We start from the raw sequence: 18,190 nt of genomic DNA on the forward strand, positions 1-18,190 counted from the left end.
TGAACTAATCTTCAATTCTCTAAATAATCATGATAAGGCAGGAAAAACTAGTCTTGAAGTAAAAATTGAATGAAATGTATTCAAATTTGTATATTGGTAAAATAATCAGAATTGCAAAGTGTGTTGTCAATTATGTAAACAAATATTAAGGCATAATTTCAAAATATTAGAAAGTACAAGGGTATCATTAAAATTTATGAGAGACTGTGTTTAGATAATCAAGAACAGATCTTTTAATGCCGAGCAGACCGCATGGCATCGTGTTTCTCCTTGTAGGTTTCTCCATCATCTCTTCATCAATAATTAACCCATCACGAGCCATCGGAGCCGCCGCCGGAGAGGAAATTCGGCAGATTAGATCGGCGAATTGGGCTCGCTTTCTATAGGATTTGTTCGTCCTCGCATCTATATGGATTCGCTGTGAATTTTCGGGATTTAGAGATGACGGAACCTATGTGGTCACACGATCAACCTTCTCCTCGGTCTCCGATACCATCACCATCACCAGTGGCTAATTCCCATCGCCAAAGGTCATAACTTTCTCGTTTTTATCATTTTCTGCTTCTGAATAATAGAAAAAAATTGTTTTTTTTCAAAAAAGCAAATTATAGAAACTTGGAACATGAGATGAGATCCAGCGTTAGATCAGATAGCTAGAAGGCTCGTTTAGGAGAGATTGTTGTATATTAGGATCCGAGTTATGTTTTAAAAAAAAAGACAACTTTAGTATAGATGAATATTGATTAGTTTGAGTGTTTATTCAGGTGTAGGAGCGTCTTCAAGCTGCTGGTCCAGAGAGAGATTTCACCTAAAACGAAGTTTGTGCCAAGGAAACGATTGGGAGCTAACCGATGCGGTGCTGATTCGTCTTGCGGAACTAGTAAGCAACCAGTGAGCGAGCTCGGACATAATCTTATTTCATGGTACCTTTCTGTCTAATGTTTCTTCAAGCTTAATGTATCTTCTGTGAAGATTAGTTTATGTGATTGTTACTCCCTTTCCTTGTTATGTAGGGTTGAGGCGGAGTCATTGCATCATTTATCTGCTGAGTACTGTCCTCTTGTGCCTCCTCCAAGGTCGACTATTGCAGCAGCTTTTAGTTCTGATGGAACAACTCTTGCTTCTACACAGTGAGTATTTATGAGTAGTATTTGTTGTAATATTGCTAAGGAGATTTACTTGGGTTTATTTTTTGAATCGTGTAGTGGAGACCACACTGTAAAGATTATTGATTGTGAGACAGGGAAATGCTTAAAAGTTCTGAGCGGCCATCGGAGGACACCATGGGTGGTGAGTTAGATAATGCTAACCTTTTTTCTCTTTACGTCGTTGATTAGCTCTTAGCTTGACCATAACTATCTCTAGACTACTACCTAGTGGCTATATTGTCACTGCCTCATTGGTTATGTTAGGATGGATGATAGGCGCCAACTTTGTTATATATTCGTTAAGGTGTAGCATGTTAGACAATGATTTAAACGTTAGCTCACTGCTTTAGTATCTAATGTCATCGAGTTCTCTGCAGGTCAGGTTCCACCCTCGCCACTCAGAGATAGTTGCTAGTGGAAGTTTAGATCATGAGGTGCGCTTATGGAATGCTAAAACTTCGGAGTGTATTAGATCTCATGATTTCTGTAAGTATTTTTGTTATTTTTCCTCTTCTACTTTTTTCTCACAGAGAATTAACTTTCGTCCTCTTCTTCTTTGCACAAAACAGATAAACCTATTGCTTCTATAGCTTTCCACGCTGGAGGTGATTTACTTGCTGTTGCATCTGGTCATAAGGTATCTTATTGCCTTTCAAACATCTCATGAAGCGCACGGCCTATCCTTTCAGAATAAGATTTGATTTTAGTGCGTTTCTTTTGTAGTTGCACATATGGGATTACAATAAGAGAGGGGAGGACTCATCGCCAGCGATTGTGTTGAAGACAAGGCGTTCTCTGAGAGCTGTTCACTTTCATCCACATGGGGCCCCTCTTCTCTTGACCGCAGAGGTGAGCTATATATATATTGAGGATTGGGTTATCAGTTCGGCTACTTAGTGTGCTTACTCTTATCAACTGCAAATGGCAGGTGACTGACATTGATTCATCAGACTCCGCAATGTCCAGAGCAACATCTCCAGGCTATCTGCGATATCCGCCACCTGCTATTTTCTTCACCAACACGCAGAGTGGCGGTCGTACTAGTATGGCAGCTGAACTGCCACTTGTGCCATTGCCTTACTTGGTTTTGCCTTCATATTCTGCTGATGATCCAAGAAGCCAACAGCCAGCTGGTACTACTGGTCCGAGGAATGCACAATCAAGGTTTCAGAGTAATCAAAGTTCCGGCAGAACAATGTCTCCTCCCACTCTTCCCTTGGCTATGTCCGGTGATCTTGCTGCCCAAGCTGGAGGTAGAACTTCGACCACTGCAGTTGATGCCATGGATATAGACGAAGCTCAACCTATTGGAAGAAATAGAATTCCCAGTCAAGTCTTAAGACAATCAGAGCAATTAGTTCACCTCAGAGACAGAGTTTCATGGGAGGTACCTTTTCTACAAGGGTGGTTGATGGCTCAGAGCCAGGCTGGTGCTAACTCAGGGGTTCTTTCTACTGGTAGTAGTGGTCAGGCCAGCTCAACTCCGCATATAGGTTCATCCACAGCTAGTCTAGAGGCTGCAGTAGCGTCATTAGAAATTCCTGGTGGCGTTAACTTATATGGGGCTTCTGCAAGAGGAGACTCCCGGGACCGAGTTTCACAGTCCCGGTTTGCGGGATCTGGTTTAGCTACTCAACAACACCAAGGAACTGATGCTCAACCTGTGGTAAACAGAATCCCCTCTGAACTGGCTTCTTCCATTGCTGCTGCAGAGCTGCCTTGTACTGTCAAACTGAGAGTGTGGGCACATGACATCAAAGACCCATGTGCGATACTCAAGTCCGACAAATGTCGACTGACAATACATCATGCGGTTCTTTGCAGGTAAAATATTCTCCTTAATATCATTATACTAAATAATATTTCACTTTTGTTGATGGGGTTACATTATCTTTTCAGTGAAATGGGAGCCCATTTCTCGCCATGTGGGAGATATTTAGCGGCCTGTGTTGCTTGTGTTCTTCCTCATGGTGAGACAGATCCTGGTTTGCAGACTCTGGTCCAACAAGATTCAGGGCTTGCAACTTCCCCTACTCGACATCCTGTCACAGCACATCAAGTCATGTATGAACTTCGTGTGTATTCTCTCGAAAAGGAAACGTAAGTGTTACATCTTACATTACTCAGCTTTTAAAAATGGCGGCAGCATATAACAGACCACTGATGGAGAGAGTGTCTCGTGTGTGTGTGTGTCTACAGATTTGGTTCAGTACTTGTGTCAAGGGCAATTAGGGCTGCACATTGCTTGACCTCTATCCAGGTAAACCAACTTTAAGGAACACTTATATAATTGTATAGGTCCATGAGATTCTCATCACTAATCAATAGGGTAAAGTTGATCACTGATTAGTATGATTGTGAATACTTTATAATTAAAAGTTTCCGTGCAGTTCTCACCAAACTCCGAGCACATATTGCTTGCATATGGTCGGCGTCATGGTTCTCTTTTGAAGAGCATTGTGAGTGATGGAGAAACAACATCACATTTTTTCACTGTGTTGGAGGTAAACGTTTATGCTTCTGTAGTTTTGGATCTCTAGGTCAAGTAGTTGTTATACTGATTTGCATCTTTTTTTTTTCTTCCACTAGATTTACAGAGTTTCAGATATGGAACTGGTGAGAATACTACCTAGCTCAGAGGATGAAGTTAATGTTGCTTGCTTTCATCCTTCACCTGGAGGAGGTCTTGTTTATGGAACAAAGGTAAGTGATCCAATAATGTATAACTCTTCTCAGGCCCTCAATTATACAATCAACTAAAACTTTCTTTATACTTTCCCAGGAGGGGAAGCTTAGGATCTTCCGGTACAATACAGCTGTTGCGTCCAACCTCACTGCACCCAACAGCTCACCTGAGAAGAACCTTACCGAGGTAGAGTTACTGAGAAGGTTGATCTTGTTGAAACAATCAAAGTTAAAAAGAGTTTGAAGGGAACTAATATATGATTTATTTCAATTTTCATTATGAACAACAGGTGCAGACTTATGCATTAGAATGCTAAGCAGAGAAGAATTCAGGTCTCAGCCGTTATATATACATACACATAGTCGGATCTTGCATCGTGGGCTTATTCATCTTCCTCTACTCGCTCTGCTTTTTTAGTTCTCGATTATAAATCTGAGAAGCTTTTTACATTCACAAGCTGGATGTTATCTTTTTATACCGTGGAAGGTTGCAACGTTGGATGGCCTTCTCAGTTTTCTTAGTCAGTTATTTGAAAAGACTGCAGAAAAAATGTTCCAAAAAAAATTGTTGTTGTAGCTTTGTAACTAAGTTTGTAACCACGTTCTTCCTTTGTAAGTTTATTTTTACTTGTTCGATTATCTCCCCTTACTCCAAAAAAAACTTTTTTCTATCAAGACGTTGGATCTGAATACATAACACTGAGATTGAGAACACACTTGGGTCATGAACGGTAAAGTTTTCTAAATGTGTTTTAAGTGTTACAAAAATCAAAATGCTGCCACAAAATGTTCAATACTCTAATGGTCCTTATAACTCACCCTTCAACTTGGGGGACTCCATTTACCGGCGGCAAAGTCCTTATAGAACTTGGACCTCTTCGAGACGATGTAGAAGACTAATAAACCAACAAAAAACAATATAAGCTCACACGAACAAAGCTGAGAAAACAGAATCCAATATGATAACAGAAACAAACCTGGGATCTCAGGAATGACCAAGTTTGGTTCTTTCAACACGTCATGCAATGTTCTCCGCTCGTTCACTTTAACCATACCAGACGAACCCTTTCCTTTCACTTTTGCCCCAATTCACGAAAAATGTGTGAGCATTTAGAGTGATTGACAATATACTAATACTATCATGAGTTTTCTTACCGTTGTAAGGTGTTTTAGTTAAGCTCGTGCCCTCATCTCCAGTGGTTTCGGCTTGAGAACCTTTAGTACCTTCTAGAAGGTACTGGAGAACTCTACTCCTAGGCAATGGAGTTCCCGAACTCGCCTAGAGAAAAAAAAGAAGCAAAATGAGAAGAATGTTCAACCTGTTAACACCAAATACATCATAACACAGTTTAGTCTATAGGAAGAGGAGTTGGTTACCTCGTAGTAAAGCTCGATTGCTTCACGCGTGTACTCATGGTTTTTATCCCATGGCAGCGGTGGGCTATCCTCTGAAAACATGTTTGGAGCGCTAAGGAAGGACAAGAAACCGAACTTAACAAAGCTAAAACAGTGAGTTTTTGAAAAAAGGATATCATATCAAGATGGGTTGCAAACATGTCAGTTTCACAGAAGTCCTCAACAAAGTCACTTGTCATCGCCTCTGCGTAAAGAAGCAGGACAGGCCAATGTAAGATGTTGTTTTGATCCAACACTGGCTTCTTCAGACCCGTGAGTTCCCGGTACATTGCTTTCCCAATCTTAACTCCTCTGTTTTCAAAAGCAGAGAGACAAGCCTACAGCCAAAACCCAATGAGACACTGAATAAAAAGCTAACTACTTAAGCTTTCAGTAGCTTCTTTACCTTGGCTTCCACTACAGCCCTTGACACTTCAGCCTCGTGTTCTTCTTTCTCTTGCTTCTTCAAAATCACCACCTTTAGAAGCTTCTTCATGTCCTCATTACCCGGATCGTTCTTGATTCCCTTCTCACAATAAGACTGTGCTTCACTCAGCAAGTCCAACGACAATGACGCCTTCGCAGCTCGATACACAGCCTATCAAAGCATTGAACCCCATCAGGAAAGATGATCAAGGAGAGAGATAAAGGAAGTGCCTTTATACCTTGACGTTATCAGGACACAGCTTGATTGCTTCCTCAGCATCAGTAAGAGCACGACGATAGTTTCCTAATAGTAAATTAACATGAGCTCGATTCGAGAACAAGATCGAAGTCTCTGAGTCACTTAGAACTCCCTGGTTAATGGCCTTCGTGTAGTTCTCTATTGCTTCGGAGTAATGCTTCTTCCCTTTCCTCACGCATTCGTTTCCTTGCTCCTGTATTCGAACAAAGACGTTTTAACCATCAGAGTGACTAGAATGGTTCAAGAGGAGAAGGAAAAGGAGTGGACTTTTTTACTTTGAATTCGATGGCGGCGGATTCTTTGAGAGCAGTGATAGCTATGAGGTCTGCCTTTTCGTTCTCCGTCATCGGTTCCGAACCAGCTTCCATCCATAACGCCATTGATTCGCAGTGGAAAAGATTGAGCTTGATACTACTTAAGACTCGATTAACCTAAGATGAAGACAGGAACAGCAGAAGTAGAAGAAGAAGAAGAAGCTTCGAGCTCTTTGGACCGGTTAAATACAATCTCTAACCGAATACCGGTTCAATCCTATTATTCCGGTTTGATTTTAACATCTTTCATTGGCTTTCATAATAACATATCTATGACAGTCAGTGAAATGGATCTATATATTGGGCTTTAATGCATCATTTATAGCCCAATAAAATAGGTGTACGACGTCGTATTGAGTCAGGACCAATCTTCACCCTCTTCGTGTTTTTCGTAAACCTGATTTAGGGTTTATCTCTCTCTCTCTCTCTCTCTCTTTCCTTGAATCAATCATGGAGACTAATAAGATGATCTGCAACGGCTGCGACAACGACGAATTCGAAGAAGAAGACGGTTTCTTCTACTGCCTCCAATGCGGCGTTCGAGCCGACGATGTAATCGCAACCGCCGTCGAAGACGAGGACTTCGCCGGAGACGGCGGAGGTACACGCGTCGGAGGAACGTATTCGCAGCTCAACATTCGCCGTGTAACAACGCAACCAACAGCTACTCCTTCGCAGCATCTCGAGGAAACGAATCGCTACTCCCAATTCCGCTCTCAGCTCAAATCCGCAAGCAAGATCACTCAGCCCAACGGCGACGTAGGAGTGCCAACGGATCCGGAGGATTTCGGAGGAGAAGAAGGTGTGAAGGCTTTGAGCTACGAGGATTGTTACCAGCAGACGAGAGAGAGATACGCTAACGGTCTTATCATGATGATAACTTATCAGTGCGATGCGTTGGTTGAGAAGTTCAATGTGACGCCGTTAATTGTTGGGCTTGTGGGACCCATCTGCTTGCGTTTCTTGGCGCTCTCTGGTGCCTTTGATCAAGATTGGGCTGATAATGCTATTCGTGATTCCGAGCTTCAATCTCAAGGTAGCATAATTATATAATTAAACCCGAGAACAGGAATATAGATCCGATTACAAGTAGACTCAAACAGAACCAATACAACTGCGGAACAAGTGCGGTGCGGTATCAATATTAATACAAACATATAAATATATAGTTGACAACTGCGGAACAATTGCGTTACAGTCTTAATAGTAACACAAACATATAAATACATTGACGTTTTTAGAGATTTTTGTTACTATTAATCGTGGTGCGTTTGTAACATTCGGACTCTAAGTAGTGCTTATCGTTCTCAACAGTTTACTTGTTGGACCAGTTAGTGTTATTTATTTCATTTCTTGATGTTCTGTTCTTTAATTTCAATTTGTTAGAGACAAATGGAGAAGTAAAAGAGGTTAAGAAGCGGCGTAGTAACCGAGACAAAGATAGTTCGGAACACCGTAGCTTTGATGGTAAAAGAGCAGTAACGATATGGCTAAGTCAGCTCAGGAGCTCTCTACCATTGTCGAGCTCTCTAGCTATATCTTTCCTCGCTTGTCACAAAGCGGGAGCACCGGTTCTACCCACTGATATAGTGAGATGGGCGCGAGAAGGAAAGCTTCCTTACCAATCATGTTTCCTCAAAATTCAAGAACTGATGGGAGAGCGAACAGCTACTTGTCCCGTGGGAGCTAGCGTCATGTTTCGCCCCGATGAGATTGTTTCTGCTCACAACTTGGAAACGCAAGCGGCTTCCATTGCTGATGTTATCGGTTTGGTTTTGCCTCCTGTGAATTTCCACGGCATTGCTTTGAACTATCTGAAGCGTTTGTCTGTTCCCGTGGATAAGGTTATGGATCTTGTGCGTCTCTGGGCGATGCCTTCGGAGATTTACTTGTCTAAAAGCCAGCACAGGCTTCCCACTCGTGTCTTTGTCATGTCTATTCTTATTGTGGCGATACGGATGCTTTATAACATTAATGGTTTCGGTATGTGGGAGAAGAGTTTGGTTGATGATGATGCTTCTGAGGAGTCTGGTGATGATGATGATGGAGAGTTAATACAAGTCAAGAAAGTAGCAACTGAGTTTGACACTAAAGAGCTTATGAAGACGCTTGAAAAGAAGTATCACGAGCTTGATGCTGAAACCACCGCTGATTTTGAAAATGATCTTTGTTCATATTTAACGCACGGGAAGAACGAGATCTTTGCTGGGTTAGAAGCAGCTTCAGCTGATGACACTTACAGAACCGTTGGTAAGCTGTGGAGTAGTTACCAGAAGGAAGAAGAAGAGGAATCTGAAACTCCATCCAAGAGGGGAAGAGACACTCCTTGTGAGCCATCAATGGAATGTTCTCCATCAACACCAGATGATAATAATCAAGAAGATAGTGGATCAAAGGAGAGAGCGATAAGCAGACTAATAGCAGACATGGGAGAGAACTATTTCGTCTACATACCGCCACGAGTGAAAGTAAAGAGACAAGGGTACATTCAATACGTGAGGAAGAAAGATGATGGAGCATTAGTATACGCAGTTCACGCTGATTACTACATTCTTTTGCGTGTTTGCGCTCGGGTCGCTGAGATTGATACTAGGAATATGCATAGAGGTGTGTTGAGCTTTGAGAGAAGGTTAGCTTGGATTGAGAAAAGGATTGATAATGTTTTGCATCTAACTCCAACATCTATGAAATGTAAGCACTGTGACTATGGTAACGTTGATTCAGAGGATCATGATGACGATATGGTTTTGTCTTAGTATCATCGTTCAACTCTTTTTTGTGACTAACGTTGTAAATGATCACGAGGCGTGTGGCTAACGTTGGGAGCCCTAGGTAGATATACTCAGTGAATGTTAAGGCTCCTGATGGGGTCAAAGTGATTGTAAACCCTAAGAGGCTTGTGTTAAGCCATGTGGATCAAACATTGAGCTAGAGTTTGGGTGTGGCTACTTTTCTGGAGGGACAGTTGATTTGAGTCAACTCTAAGAATATGATGCAGCGAGTTAGGAGTCCAATCAGTGACCTTGAAGAATCAGTGAGCCAATGTTTGAAATGTTTCAAGACGTTGTGTTAGTGTCAATGGTCGATTTATTAGGTAAAGACGAAACGTAAACCAGAAGTAAGCTACATTTGAATTGTGAGTGAAGCTGATTGATTGATTGTTGTTTTTCTTTTCTAAGTACTAACTTTTTTTTTTTTGAACAAACTTTTCTAAGTACTAACTGTATTTCATTTTTCAGATTTTAAAAATGAAACTACATGTGTTTCTATCGTATAGTGAACCATAAGCAAATGTGTACCCTTACTTCGTTTAATTTTCTTGTGTAACCAGTACAACAAATTCAAAACTACCTATTTAACTACATAGTTTGTTTTTGCTAAACCATTCATTTACTCTACTAAACAATATTAGTTACGAGCTACTATCAATTTGTTGAAAAATGAAGATTATATTTTTGTCAATTGTTCACATGGTTTGTTCATGTGAACAGCTGATGGCAGCTCAGATTGCCGTTGAACCACTCAGTAAAATTAATTTATTATGTTTGCAACTGTAACTAATTAACATGTGATTAAACCACTGAAATGGTTAACAAACTATTAACAAATCGCATCATCATGCTTTAAAGAGTGGATCGGTGTGGAGTGTGATTTATTAACTTCTTTATTTGACCAATTCTTCCTTTTTAATAATTGTTTGTCTAAGAAAATAGCTTATACTCTAAAGTTGATATTGATATATATATTCATTAAATCATTAAATTCCGAGATCTAAATCAATTTGCTATTAAAAATATATTTTGAGTAAGCATTATATGTAAATAATATGGCAAGTATGAGTTGTTCTTGAAGCAGGTCATGCTTAGCCACTTCCTCTATGTATATTAGATATGCTTGTCTAGATAAATATCATTTAAACGTTGTCCTCATATATACTAGCAAATCGCATATTTAGTTGGTTTTTCACCGGTATTTATTTTTTAAAATTAAATTCCATGTGCTTGTATTCCCACTCTTCAATCAATTTGTCACCATAATCTGACTACATTCCTCTAGATCTACATTTCTCCAGTCCTTTCCATTTCGCCTAAGCTATTTATAATGTATTCACTTTGAATGGAGACTCGATCTTTAAATTTCTCCCGTGGTATTGACGTATTGTTTGGATCCTAGTTAATACAGCCATGAACTCATGTTACCATGCATTTACGTTGGAGCATATGTATGGTTCGCGTGATTATGGTGTCGTTAAGACTATGTAACAATTCATTCATTGCAATCTTTTTATCCAAAGTATAATTCCCAATAATGCAATGTGTACCATATGTGCCAATATAGTCAAAATCTCTTGACAAATTAGCCACGTCGTGTAATGCTTTTTCACAATTTTAACGCCACTAATCGAGGAGATCAATTGCTCGTACAATCATACTTACTTATCAATTAGTTTAATTATCCACATTCTCTTTGTTTCTCCCGCATATTAAGCTAAACTTTCATAATTGTGTTCCCCTAATATTTAAGTGAAAAAAAAAACAATTCATATCGTGCACCAGTATATTAAACAAAGATCTATATTAAAAACTGAATATGGAATTACGATAAAATATTTAAAAATTAATGAAACGCCAATAGATTCAGATTTGTGTTTTTTTTTCTAAATTCTTTATGGCTTATGCCTGACTCTTCTCTACCTATAAAGCCCTCTTTACATACACACTTGTGATCAGATTTTCTTAAAGATCCAAAGCACTTCTTCTCAAACATGGACAGATCTATCTTTCTTTCTCTAGCACTAGCCTCACTCTTGGTCGGAGTCGTCTCAGCTCGTGACTGGAACATCTTGAACCAGCTCAAATCACTCGGTATTTCATCCCCAAGCCAACCCGGTCTTGTTACTTCGGGGCTATCGACCAACCTGAAACGGTACTGCGAAAGCTGGAGGTTCAACGTGGAAGTACACAACATCAGAAACTTCGACGTGGTGCCTCAGGAGTGCGTGTCTCACGTCCAGAATTACATGACGTCATCTCAGTACGAGGATGACGTTGAGAGAGCCGTCGATGAGGTCATCCTTCATTTCGGGAGCATGTGTTGTAGCAAGAGTAAGTGCGATGGCATGGACGCTTGGATCTTTGATATTGATGACACGCTTCTCTCTACCATTCCTTACCACAAGAGCAACGGCTTCTTCGGGTAAATCTAATACTATTAGCTCTCTGGTTTAACCGGTTTAAGATAACCGGGGTTTAATCTTGTTCGATTGATCTTTATTTTATGTTCATGATTATGGAATTGAAAACAGAGGAGAGAAATTGAACTCTACTAAATTCGAGGATTGGGTAAGGAAGAGGAAAGCACCACCAGTGCCACACATGGTTAATTTGTACCATGAGATCAGAGAAAGAGGAATCAAGATCTTCTTGATCTCTTCTCGGAAAGAATATCTCAGATCTGCCACCGTTGACAACCTGATCCAAGCCGGTTACTATGGCTGGTCCAACCTCATCCTCAGGTACTATTAAACCAGAGATTGAAAAACATACTCTCTTCGGTTCATACATTATCTAAACCGAAAACAAGAGAAACCAATACAATAAGCTGTGACTAGTTTCATTTCATATATACAATAAAAATTCTATAAATTAATAATATTAGAACTACAATATATTATTAATTTATAAGGTTAATAATTTACAAAAAAAATCTTTTTTACTTTTGTATATTTTATTTAAAATAATAAAACACTTGATTTTAAAACACTAGTTTCAAATTTTGTATTGTTTTTATTCGATTATTTAGTGTATATAAAATATTTATCTTAAATATAGATGTATTTTAGATGTAAAATGACAAAATAACATCAAAACATTTTAAAGTATCTAGAAAATTAAAGGTATAATTTACCATTTTAATATATTGTTTATATTTATATAAATTTTATATACCTTAATTTGAGACATTTAAAATTTCTTAATTTATTGAGTATTAATTTATGAGTAATTAGGGCTAATGATGACATACACACCACAAAAGCTAACCTTGTCCATTCACTAACACTTTCATTAAAGTTTTTAATATATTGACTCCAGTTGAGCTAAAAACCGTATTTATACACCCCTCTAGTTATTAATTCTGGTTTGCTCCAACCAGATTAGACAAACCAATGTACTAAAAGCTAAAAACAATGCAGGGGGCTAGAAGATGAACAAAAAGAAGTCAAACAATACAAGTCAGAGAAGAGGACATGGCTAACAAGTCTTGGTTACAGAGTTTGGGGAGTGATGGCAGACCAATGGAGCAGCTTTGCAGGTTGTCCTCTTCCCAAGAGAACCTTCAAGCTCCCTAACTCCATCTACTATGTCGCCTAATCAAAACATAATAAACCTCTGATTTTAGCTTTCATTGTACAAGAAGAAGAATCCATAAATAAGAGAGAACAGTTTTGGTTCTGATTCTTGTTTTTGTCTTTTTTTTTTTTTGCATTTTATATATGGATAACAAATGTCTTTTTTTTTTTCAGTAGTACCAAATATACTACAAGAGAGACATCAAATCAAAATAAAAATCAAACACAATCAAGTGAAAGTGTTGAAAGAGTGCAGCACCATTATTTATCTCTCTTCAAAGCTTTCTCCAGCCTTGCCTCAAATGGTGTTGAATGCCAATTCACGCTTTTATCCTGCATTGTCGACACAAAAACATGTCATTCTCAAAGAAATAAAAAGGACTCTTGATTGATTATTGCAATCAGTACTCTTTCCTAGGATGGTTTACTGATTGAATCGTACCTCTCTGTACTTGCTGGTGGTGTTTGGTATTCCCTTGAATGAAGATACAGAGCCGCCGCTATCTACTGCCTTTGAGTGATCACCCCAGTAACCACCAACTGTGCCTATAATAGGTGTTTCATCATGACTCTTCCTCGGTGACTTCCTTGGCGTAGAAGCAGCTGAAAACTGTTTGATCTCCTCCGATGTCAATGCACATAGCACAGGCCTTTCGTCATGGCTGTTTATAACCCGTTTTGAATAGCTTGTAGGCTTGTTTTTCTCCGGTGTGTTAGAGACACTGTTGCATTCGCTACCCGTCTCAGATGTTGACAACCATGTCGAAAGGCTAGCATCAACAGTTAACTCTTTGTTTCCAGCTTTCTTGGGTTCATCAATAGGAGAGTCTGCGCCGAAACAAAAGGAATCCTTTTTGTCTTGTTGATCTGAGATGAGGTTGTTGGAGTTCTCCTTTTGAGACTGTTTCTGCATCGTCTTCCCATTGGACTTAGCGGATTTCCACTGAGTGAGATTCTCAACGGGGTTAAGCACTCCTTGTGCATAGTGGTTTCCATCTCCAACGCTCTCATCAGACCTTCTCAGCTTTGCATCAATCTTAACTCCTTTGGTCAGCTTATCCTCACTAAAGGCTTCATCACTATAAAACTCTTCATCCAGGTCGCTTTCACCGCAGTTTAACTCATCCTCCTCCACTTCATCATCGCTTTCTCTGCAATTCTCGTACCTGTAGTTTGAAGGATGTGAACCTGAGGGGTTCGAGGCAACCTCACTCTTCTCAGAAGAAGACTGACCAGCCTTGCTTGGATTCACTTCGGGCACAACCTCTTGTTTCTCCTCTTGCAAGAGCTCTTCAACAGATTCTTGTAACGCAATGTGGTCATGAGTTTTGACTTTGGAGTCAAAAGTGACTCTCTTCCTAGTAGGACTTGGACTCTCCTCACTGACAAAAATCAGCATATGCTAAACTTAAACAAAGCTCAAAAGCTTGAATCTATAAGAAGAACAAGTTAGCCACAAAAAAAAAATCAAAAGCAATCACACTCACCAAGTTTCAGTGATTGGAATCACCGAGCTTTTCGGGATGATCTCCTCAACTGCAGAGACTCTATCACTGAGATGAACAGGCTTTGCATATTCCACAGAGAGATTCTAAAAACAAAGAGTTTCTTCCAGTCAAGCAACTTAAAATAGGATCAACACAAAGAAAAAGCTCATGCAAAAATAAGAAAGTTTTTTTCTCAGGAAACACGCGAGAGACTCACGTTTGCTTTACCCTGATCGGACTCTCTACGTTTCTGACGCCGGCGATTACTCCGGCGACCGAAACAACGTGGAAAGCAACCCATAACTGGAGATGGAGATGAATTTTCCTTCGTTGGGGGGTATTTGATCGGGTATAAATGGGTCGCAGCAGTCGCACATCGAAATTGAGGAGGGGGAGGAGCGTGGTAGGGACGACGATCTGAAGAGCGGGGGAAAAAGCGTACAACTTTGGAATTGGGATTTTTTAGGTTTTAATATTATTGTTTTCCGTATATTATTTTAATATACTCCAATATCTGACTTTTTTATTTTTTTTTAATTAGGGTTGATAAAGTAACTGACCGTTACAATGCTGACCCACCAATCAAATCTCTCAAAATATATATAACGTTGAAATTATCTTTATTTTTGTTACAAATTATTTTAATAAAAATAGGATGTTACTTATAAGTTATAACAATCTTAAATATATTGTGTAAAGTAACTGAAACATTCTAAGTTAGCTGATGATCATAGGATGTAACTTATAACCAGCAATGGACTCCAATAGCCAAGTGTGACCAACGACCTTTGACCCTGTTTTGCTTGATAAAGCTTCTGCTTCATTCGCTCTTTGCCAAATGATCGTCACTTCTTCGCCTAAACCACATCCTGGTGGAGGATCAATGTTGTACACCACAATCGCTGATGATGATCTTTGGTCACTGTCACTGACGTTGTTGCTGCTTTCTGCGGTGAGCTCGTCCTCTGTCTTCAAGATCGTACCGCCAGCGACTTTTACTAGGTTCTGAAGGTCTTCTTTGTACCCTTTGAAGAAGTCTCCATGGAAATAGAATTTCAAGCCGTCAAAGAGCTTTGGTTTCTGCTCGACAAAGAAAATAAAGAGTGAGATATCTAAGCAAAACATTATCAAATTTGTTTTTTTTTGGTATGATGTACTTACATTAGATGCTGCTCTGAGTCTTGCGGTTTTTGGTCCATCTTGACATCCTTGAGTGTCGATGTGAATCTCATATTGTTCTTCATCAACAGGTTGAGAAGCTTCAAGGCTTGCTTTCATCCCTGTGGAAACAATACCAGTTGATCCATGTAAATATAAAGATTTATTATTGGTAATAGTAAAGAGCAATGAGCAATCTAACTTACAGTCTGCATTGATAATCCACTTTCCGTTGAGAATACCCATAAGCACCTTCAAGGTTCTTGTGCAAGCTCCTTTCTCGTTTGTAGAAGCAATCACATGTGTCACACTTGGGTTCCAGTATCTTGATATTGTCGCATTGAGTTTAGCAGCTAACTTTTCCATCACACGCTGAGGAATAACAATGCAAGCAGACGTTTTATTTACTTTGAAACAACAAAAGTGGAAAACCACAAACAGAAGGCTTCTTGTTTGAGTGTTGTGGTAAGAAGAGTATCTTAGAAGCACTGACCTTATCATCTTGAGAGAGTGCTGATCCACACAGAACAAGGTCTTTTGTCATTGCAGGTTTGTCTTCCAGCGGACAAAGTTCAGCAGATTTTCTGAGGGAAAAAAAGTAATGAGATTTTATTAGTAACAAATCAAGAAAAAGTCATAATATGCTGAAAATGGTTTCATACCCTTCAGGTAAGGAGTCAGCTTTAGGTAGACAACAACGAGGTCTAGACTTCTCGCTTGGGAATTTAACTGAAGAATGAGCCGGACAAAGCAGGAGAAAGTCTTCCTGTAAGGACCAAGAAAACAATTTCACATTACAATTGGAACTTCGGTAAGTAAAAAATTAATATATGCAGAAGAGAATGTGACGGCACATACATTATCCCACCGGCATCTGGACATCTCTCGTGCACATGGAACATGGTAGCTCCTGCGGCAAGACTTGACATAGCAGCCTAAGGCAGCCCCTTTCAGACTACATTTGGTGCACTTGATTTTCATTCCCCTAGCCAGCTCTGCTTTCAGGTTCTTCACTGTGTCAGCTTCATAGTAAACTTGCGGTGCCCTGAACATATTCATTCAGCTGCTTTAGTTTTTTTTATCATTAAGAAAGATTTAACATTCTCGCTTAAATTTTATACATGAACTTTAAGAGAAAAGATTGTAAAAGTTTTGGGTTATGTTTTATTTACCATTCAATACATGCGCTATGGACATGGATAACATTGGATCGGAAGATGTCATCTCCAAACACCGGATTCCCTCTGGAGTAATGCAGCATTTCTCCACTGGCCTAAAGAAACATAGATCCAGCCAGTTGAGTAAGGCTCACAACAAATAAAAAGCTTAGCTTTTAAATCAGAGGCCATGAGAAAAGATTTTACCTCAGATACCCTAGCAGACTGGCAGAAGCCACATATGGTTATGTTGGATGATGGTTTATCTGAAATTACAGATGGTGTCAAATCTGATGACTTTGAGGTATTCCCAATTAGCTGATCATCAGAGGTTGATGTGTAGTTGTTCTTCAATTCAATATCATCAGCTTTTTGCATCAGGTTCTTCTGCCTCTTGTAAACCTTTTGATGATTTTCCATTGCTTCAGAAACGGTGATGTCACACTTCCTTTTTGCAGCTTGTTCAGTATGACTTTCAGGTAACTGCTAAAAAGATTTGATACAAATGTTAAGTGGTAATACATCTTAAGGACAGAACAAAAAATCAAATAATAATTCAAAAACTTAAATAAAACCACAATGTGTTATTAAGAATGGCAAATATAAATGGCCATCAAATGATGGCAAGAAGAGACTGCACCTGATGTATCTGTGCTTTTCCATTATCACATGACTGGACGTTCTCCATCAACAGATTCACAGTTTGATCCTGAGTTATCGGATTTGGAGTACTGTCTTTTGACTTTGGAAGCATAGAATCATCACGACTAAAGGACTCCACACAAATTCTCTTCCTCGCAGCATTGCAAAACTGCTCAGAAGCAGTGATGCCACTCATACATTTAGCAGCTGGTCCTTTCTGACTTTCCGGTGTCTGCAGCAGGAAAATATAATCATTACACATCTTTCAAGTGAATGTACAACATAACATTAAAACTGATCAGAAAATGATCTCACGTGATTGCCAGAGTTGTCTGATTCAGAGGCTGGAAGGGGAGAACCATCAAGACTAGAAGAGTCACTACCACCACCATTGCCCTTGATCACATCCTTGTCAATCATCTCAGAATCTTCAGATCCACCGTTGGAAGTGTTTCGGATCTGTAACTGTGGTAGATGAACAATGACAGCTGCGTTCAAGCTTTTGTATATGCTTATAACACTCTCCATGAAAGGCAGATTCCTCCGAGCTGCACATGAACAATTACATACTCTCTCAGCACAAAATTTTCCAAGAATGATTACAAATCGATTATCTTATGATTATATGCATATTTAATTGACTTTTACCCTTCTTGGAGTGTTTGGATTTGCAAACAGGACAGCCTGATTCAACTTGTGACGATTCGTGTATACATGAACTGCAAAATCAATTCCAGAAAAATAAGAATCGATTTGAAATCAAATATGTAGCGAATTCATAAAGAGTAACAGATAATATATATATATATATATATAGTTAAACTCACTCGCAGAAGATGTGATCACAAGGAAGCAACACCGGTTGATTAAGCAATTTCAAGCTGCGATTATAATCGATTGTTACGATTCTATAAACAATACGAAAGTAATTAATTAAAACAAAAATAGAAGAAGCTATAGACGAACCATAGAGGGCACTTGAGCTCTAAATCGAGCTTCTGGAGGTGAAGAACCCATGGATTCATCAGCATATTGGTGAAATTCGCCATTACTGTACGGAACGAGATCTAGATGACGAAAACCTCTTGAAGCCGAAGAGAAGGAGATGAATACGTTTCGTCTCCGTTCGATTGGTATTTACTTAGAGAGTGAAGGACACGTGTACGGTCG

At 39.4% G+C, this 18,190-nt stretch overlaps 6 protein-coding genes across 6 annotated transcripts; 3 read left to right on the forward strand and 3 right to left on the reverse strand.

The window, feature by feature from the left end:
- Positions 1 to 114: 114 nt before the first annotated feature.
- On the forward strand, positions 115 to 4,472 carry LOC106405833. The gene is made up of 14 exons (XM_013846380.3): positions 115 to 530; positions 765 to 923; positions 1,014 to 1,130; positions 1,206 to 1,290; positions 1,526 to 1,634; positions 1,718 to 1,785; positions 1,872 to 1,997; positions 2,077 to 2,972; positions 3,048 to 3,248; positions 3,348 to 3,408; positions 3,539 to 3,652; positions 3,738 to 3,851; positions 3,931 to 4,020; positions 4,124 to 4,472. Exons 1-14 carry the CDS (start codon positions 442 to 444, stop codon positions 4,148 to 4,150), a joined length of 2,256 nt encoding a protein of 751 aa, XP_013701834.2. The 5' UTR covers positions 115 to 441; the 3' UTR covers positions 4,151 to 4,472.
- Positions 4,473 to 4,479: 7 nt separating this feature from the next.
- Positions 4,480 to 6,421, reverse strand: LOC106405835 (tetratricopeptide repeat protein 4 homolog). Its single transcript, XM_013846382.3, has 8 exons — positions 6,189 to 6,421; positions 5,894 to 6,106; positions 5,635 to 5,826; positions 5,366 to 5,566; positions 5,211 to 5,291; positions 4,989 to 5,112; positions 4,811 to 4,909; positions 4,480 to 4,729 (listed from the first exon to the last, which is right to left on the reverse strand). Exons 1-8 carry the CDS (start codon positions 6,291 to 6,293, stop codon positions 4,656 to 4,658), a joined length of 1,089 nt encoding a protein of 362 aa, XP_013701836.2. The 5' UTR covers positions 6,294 to 6,421; the 3' UTR covers positions 4,480 to 4,655.
- Positions 6,422 to 6,562: 141 nt separating this feature from the next.
- Positions 6,563 to 9,501, forward strand: LOC106369255 (TATA box-binding protein-associated factor RNA polymerase I subunit B). Its single transcript, XM_013809380.3, has 2 exons — positions 6,563 to 7,263; positions 7,614 to 9,501. Exons 1-2 carry the CDS (start codon positions 6,678 to 6,680, stop codon positions 8,981 to 8,983), a joined length of 1,956 nt encoding a protein of 651 aa, XP_013664834.2. The 5' UTR covers positions 6,563 to 6,677; the 3' UTR covers positions 8,984 to 9,501.
- Positions 9,502 to 10,871: 1,370 nt separating this feature from the next.
- LOC106402626 (acid phosphatase 1) lies at positions 10,872 to 12,684 on the forward strand. The gene is made up of 3 exons (XM_013843402.3): positions 10,872 to 11,423; positions 11,533 to 11,742; positions 12,421 to 12,684. Exons 1-3 carry the CDS (start codon positions 10,993 to 10,995, stop codon positions 12,596 to 12,598), a joined length of 819 nt encoding a protein of 272 aa, XP_013698856.2. The 5' UTR covers positions 10,872 to 10,992; the 3' UTR covers positions 12,599 to 12,684.
- On the reverse strand, positions 12,181 to 14,602 carry LOC106369256. Its single transcript, XM_013809381.3, has 5 exons — positions 14,281 to 14,602; positions 14,064 to 14,167; positions 13,019 to 13,958; positions 12,836 to 12,909; positions 12,181 to 12,594 (listed from the first exon to the last, which is right to left on the reverse strand). The coding sequence occupies exons 1-4, from the start codon at positions 14,362 to 14,364 to the stop codon at positions 12,838 to 12,840; spliced, it is 1,200 nt and encodes a 399-aa protein (XP_013664835.2). The 5' UTR covers positions 14,365 to 14,602; the 3' UTR covers positions 12,181 to 12,594; positions 12,836 to 12,837.
- A 48-nt stretch (positions 14,603 to 14,650) lies between these two features.
- LOC106369254 (BRCA1-associated RING domain protein 1) lies at positions 14,651 to 18,137 on the reverse strand. The gene is made up of 13 exons (XM_013809379.3): positions 17,987 to 18,137; positions 17,848 to 17,901; positions 17,669 to 17,739; positions 17,336 to 17,568; positions 17,019 to 17,252; positions 16,586 to 16,861; positions 16,394 to 16,494; positions 16,080 to 16,266; positions 15,884 to 15,987; positions 15,715 to 15,805; positions 15,428 to 15,593; positions 15,225 to 15,343; positions 14,651 to 15,143 (listed from the first exon to the last, which is right to left on the reverse strand). The coding sequence occupies exons 1-13, from the start codon at positions 18,067 to 18,069 to the stop codon at positions 14,781 to 14,783; spliced, it is 2,082 nt and encodes a 693-aa protein (XP_013664833.1). The 5' UTR covers positions 18,070 to 18,137; the 3' UTR covers positions 14,651 to 14,780.
- Between the last annotated feature and the right edge of the window lie 53 nt (positions 18,138 to 18,190).

The sequence above is a fragment of the Brassica napus genome, chromosome A9, assembly GCF_020379485.1.
Source record: "Brassica napus cultivar Da-Ae chromosome A9, Da-Ae, whole genome shotgun sequence".
NCBI lineage: Eukaryota > Viridiplantae > Streptophyta > Magnoliopsida > Brassicales > Brassicaceae > Brassica > Brassica napus.

Excerpts from the sequence above, each read along its gene's own strand:
- LOC106405833 (XM_013846380.3), top strand. The coding sequence starts at position 442 with ATGACGGAACCTATGTGGTCACACGATCAACCTTCTCCTCGGTCTCCG. Across the intron at positions 1,786-1,871 it reads CTGTTGCATCTGGTCATAAG|TTGCACATATGGGATTACAA; the intron begins GTATCTTATTGC and ends TTTCTTTTGTAG. Across the intron at positions 3,249-3,347 it reads TATTCTCTCGAAAAGGAAAC|ATTTGGTTCAGTACTTGTGT; the intron begins GTAAGTGTTACA and ends GTGTGTCTACAG.
- LOC106405835 (XM_013846382.3), bottom strand. The coding sequence starts at position 6,293 with ATGGCGTTATGGATGGAAGCTGGTTCGGAACCGATGACGGAGAACGAA. Across the intron at positions 5,567-5,634 it reads GGGCTGTAGTGGAAGCCAAG|GCTTGTCTCTCTGCTTTTGA; the intron begins GTAAAGAAGCTA and ends TTTTGGCTGTAG. Across the intron at positions 5,292-5,365 it reads TTGCAACCCATCTTGATATG|ATGTTTTCAGAGGATAGCCC; the intron begins ATATCCTTTTTT and ends AGCGCTCCAAAC.
- LOC106369255 (XM_013809380.3), top strand. The coding sequence starts at position 6,678 with ATGGAGACTAATAAGATGATCTGCAACGGCTGCGACAACGACGAATTC. Across the intron at positions 7,264-7,613 it reads TTCCGAGCTTCAATCTCAAG|AGACAAATGGAGAAGTAAAA; the intron begins GTAGCATAATTA and ends TCAATTTGTTAG.
- LOC106402626 (XM_013843402.3), top strand. The coding sequence starts at position 10,993 with ATGGACAGATCTATCTTTCTTTCTCTAGCACTAGCCTCACTCTTGGTC. Across the intron at positions 11,424-11,532 it reads AAGAGCAACGGCTTCTTCGG|AGGAGAGAAATTGAACTCTA; the intron begins GTAAATCTAATA and ends AATTGAAAACAG. Across the intron at positions 11,743-12,420 it reads TGGTCCAACCTCATCCTCAG|GGGGCTAGAAGATGAACAAA; the intron begins GTACTATTAAAC and ends AAAACAATGCAG.
- LOC106369256 (XM_013809381.3), bottom strand. The coding sequence starts at position 14,364 with ATGGGTTGCTTTCCACGTTGTTTCGGTCGCCGGAGTAATCGCCGGCGT. Across the intron at positions 14,168-14,280 it reads CCGATCAGGGTAAAGCAAAC|AATCTCTCTGTGGAATATGC; the intron begins GTGAGTCTCTCG and ends CTTTGTTTTTAG. Across the intron at positions 13,959-14,063 it reads ATTCCAATCACTGAAACTTG|TGAGGAGAGTCCAAGTCCTA; the intron begins GTGAGTGTGATT and ends GATTTTTGTCAG.
- LOC106369254 (XM_013809379.3), bottom strand. The coding sequence starts at position 18,069 with ATGGCGAATTTCACCAATATGCTGATGAATCCATGGGTTCTTCACCTC. Across the intron at positions 16,862-17,018 it reads GAAAAGCACAGATACATCAG|TTACCTGAAAGTCATACTGA; the intron begins GTGCAGTCTCTT and ends TCTTTTTAGCAG. Across the intron at positions 16,267-16,393 it reads CATAGCGCATGTATTGAATG|GGCACCGCAAGTTTACTATG; the intron begins GTAAATAAAACA and ends GAATATGTTCAG.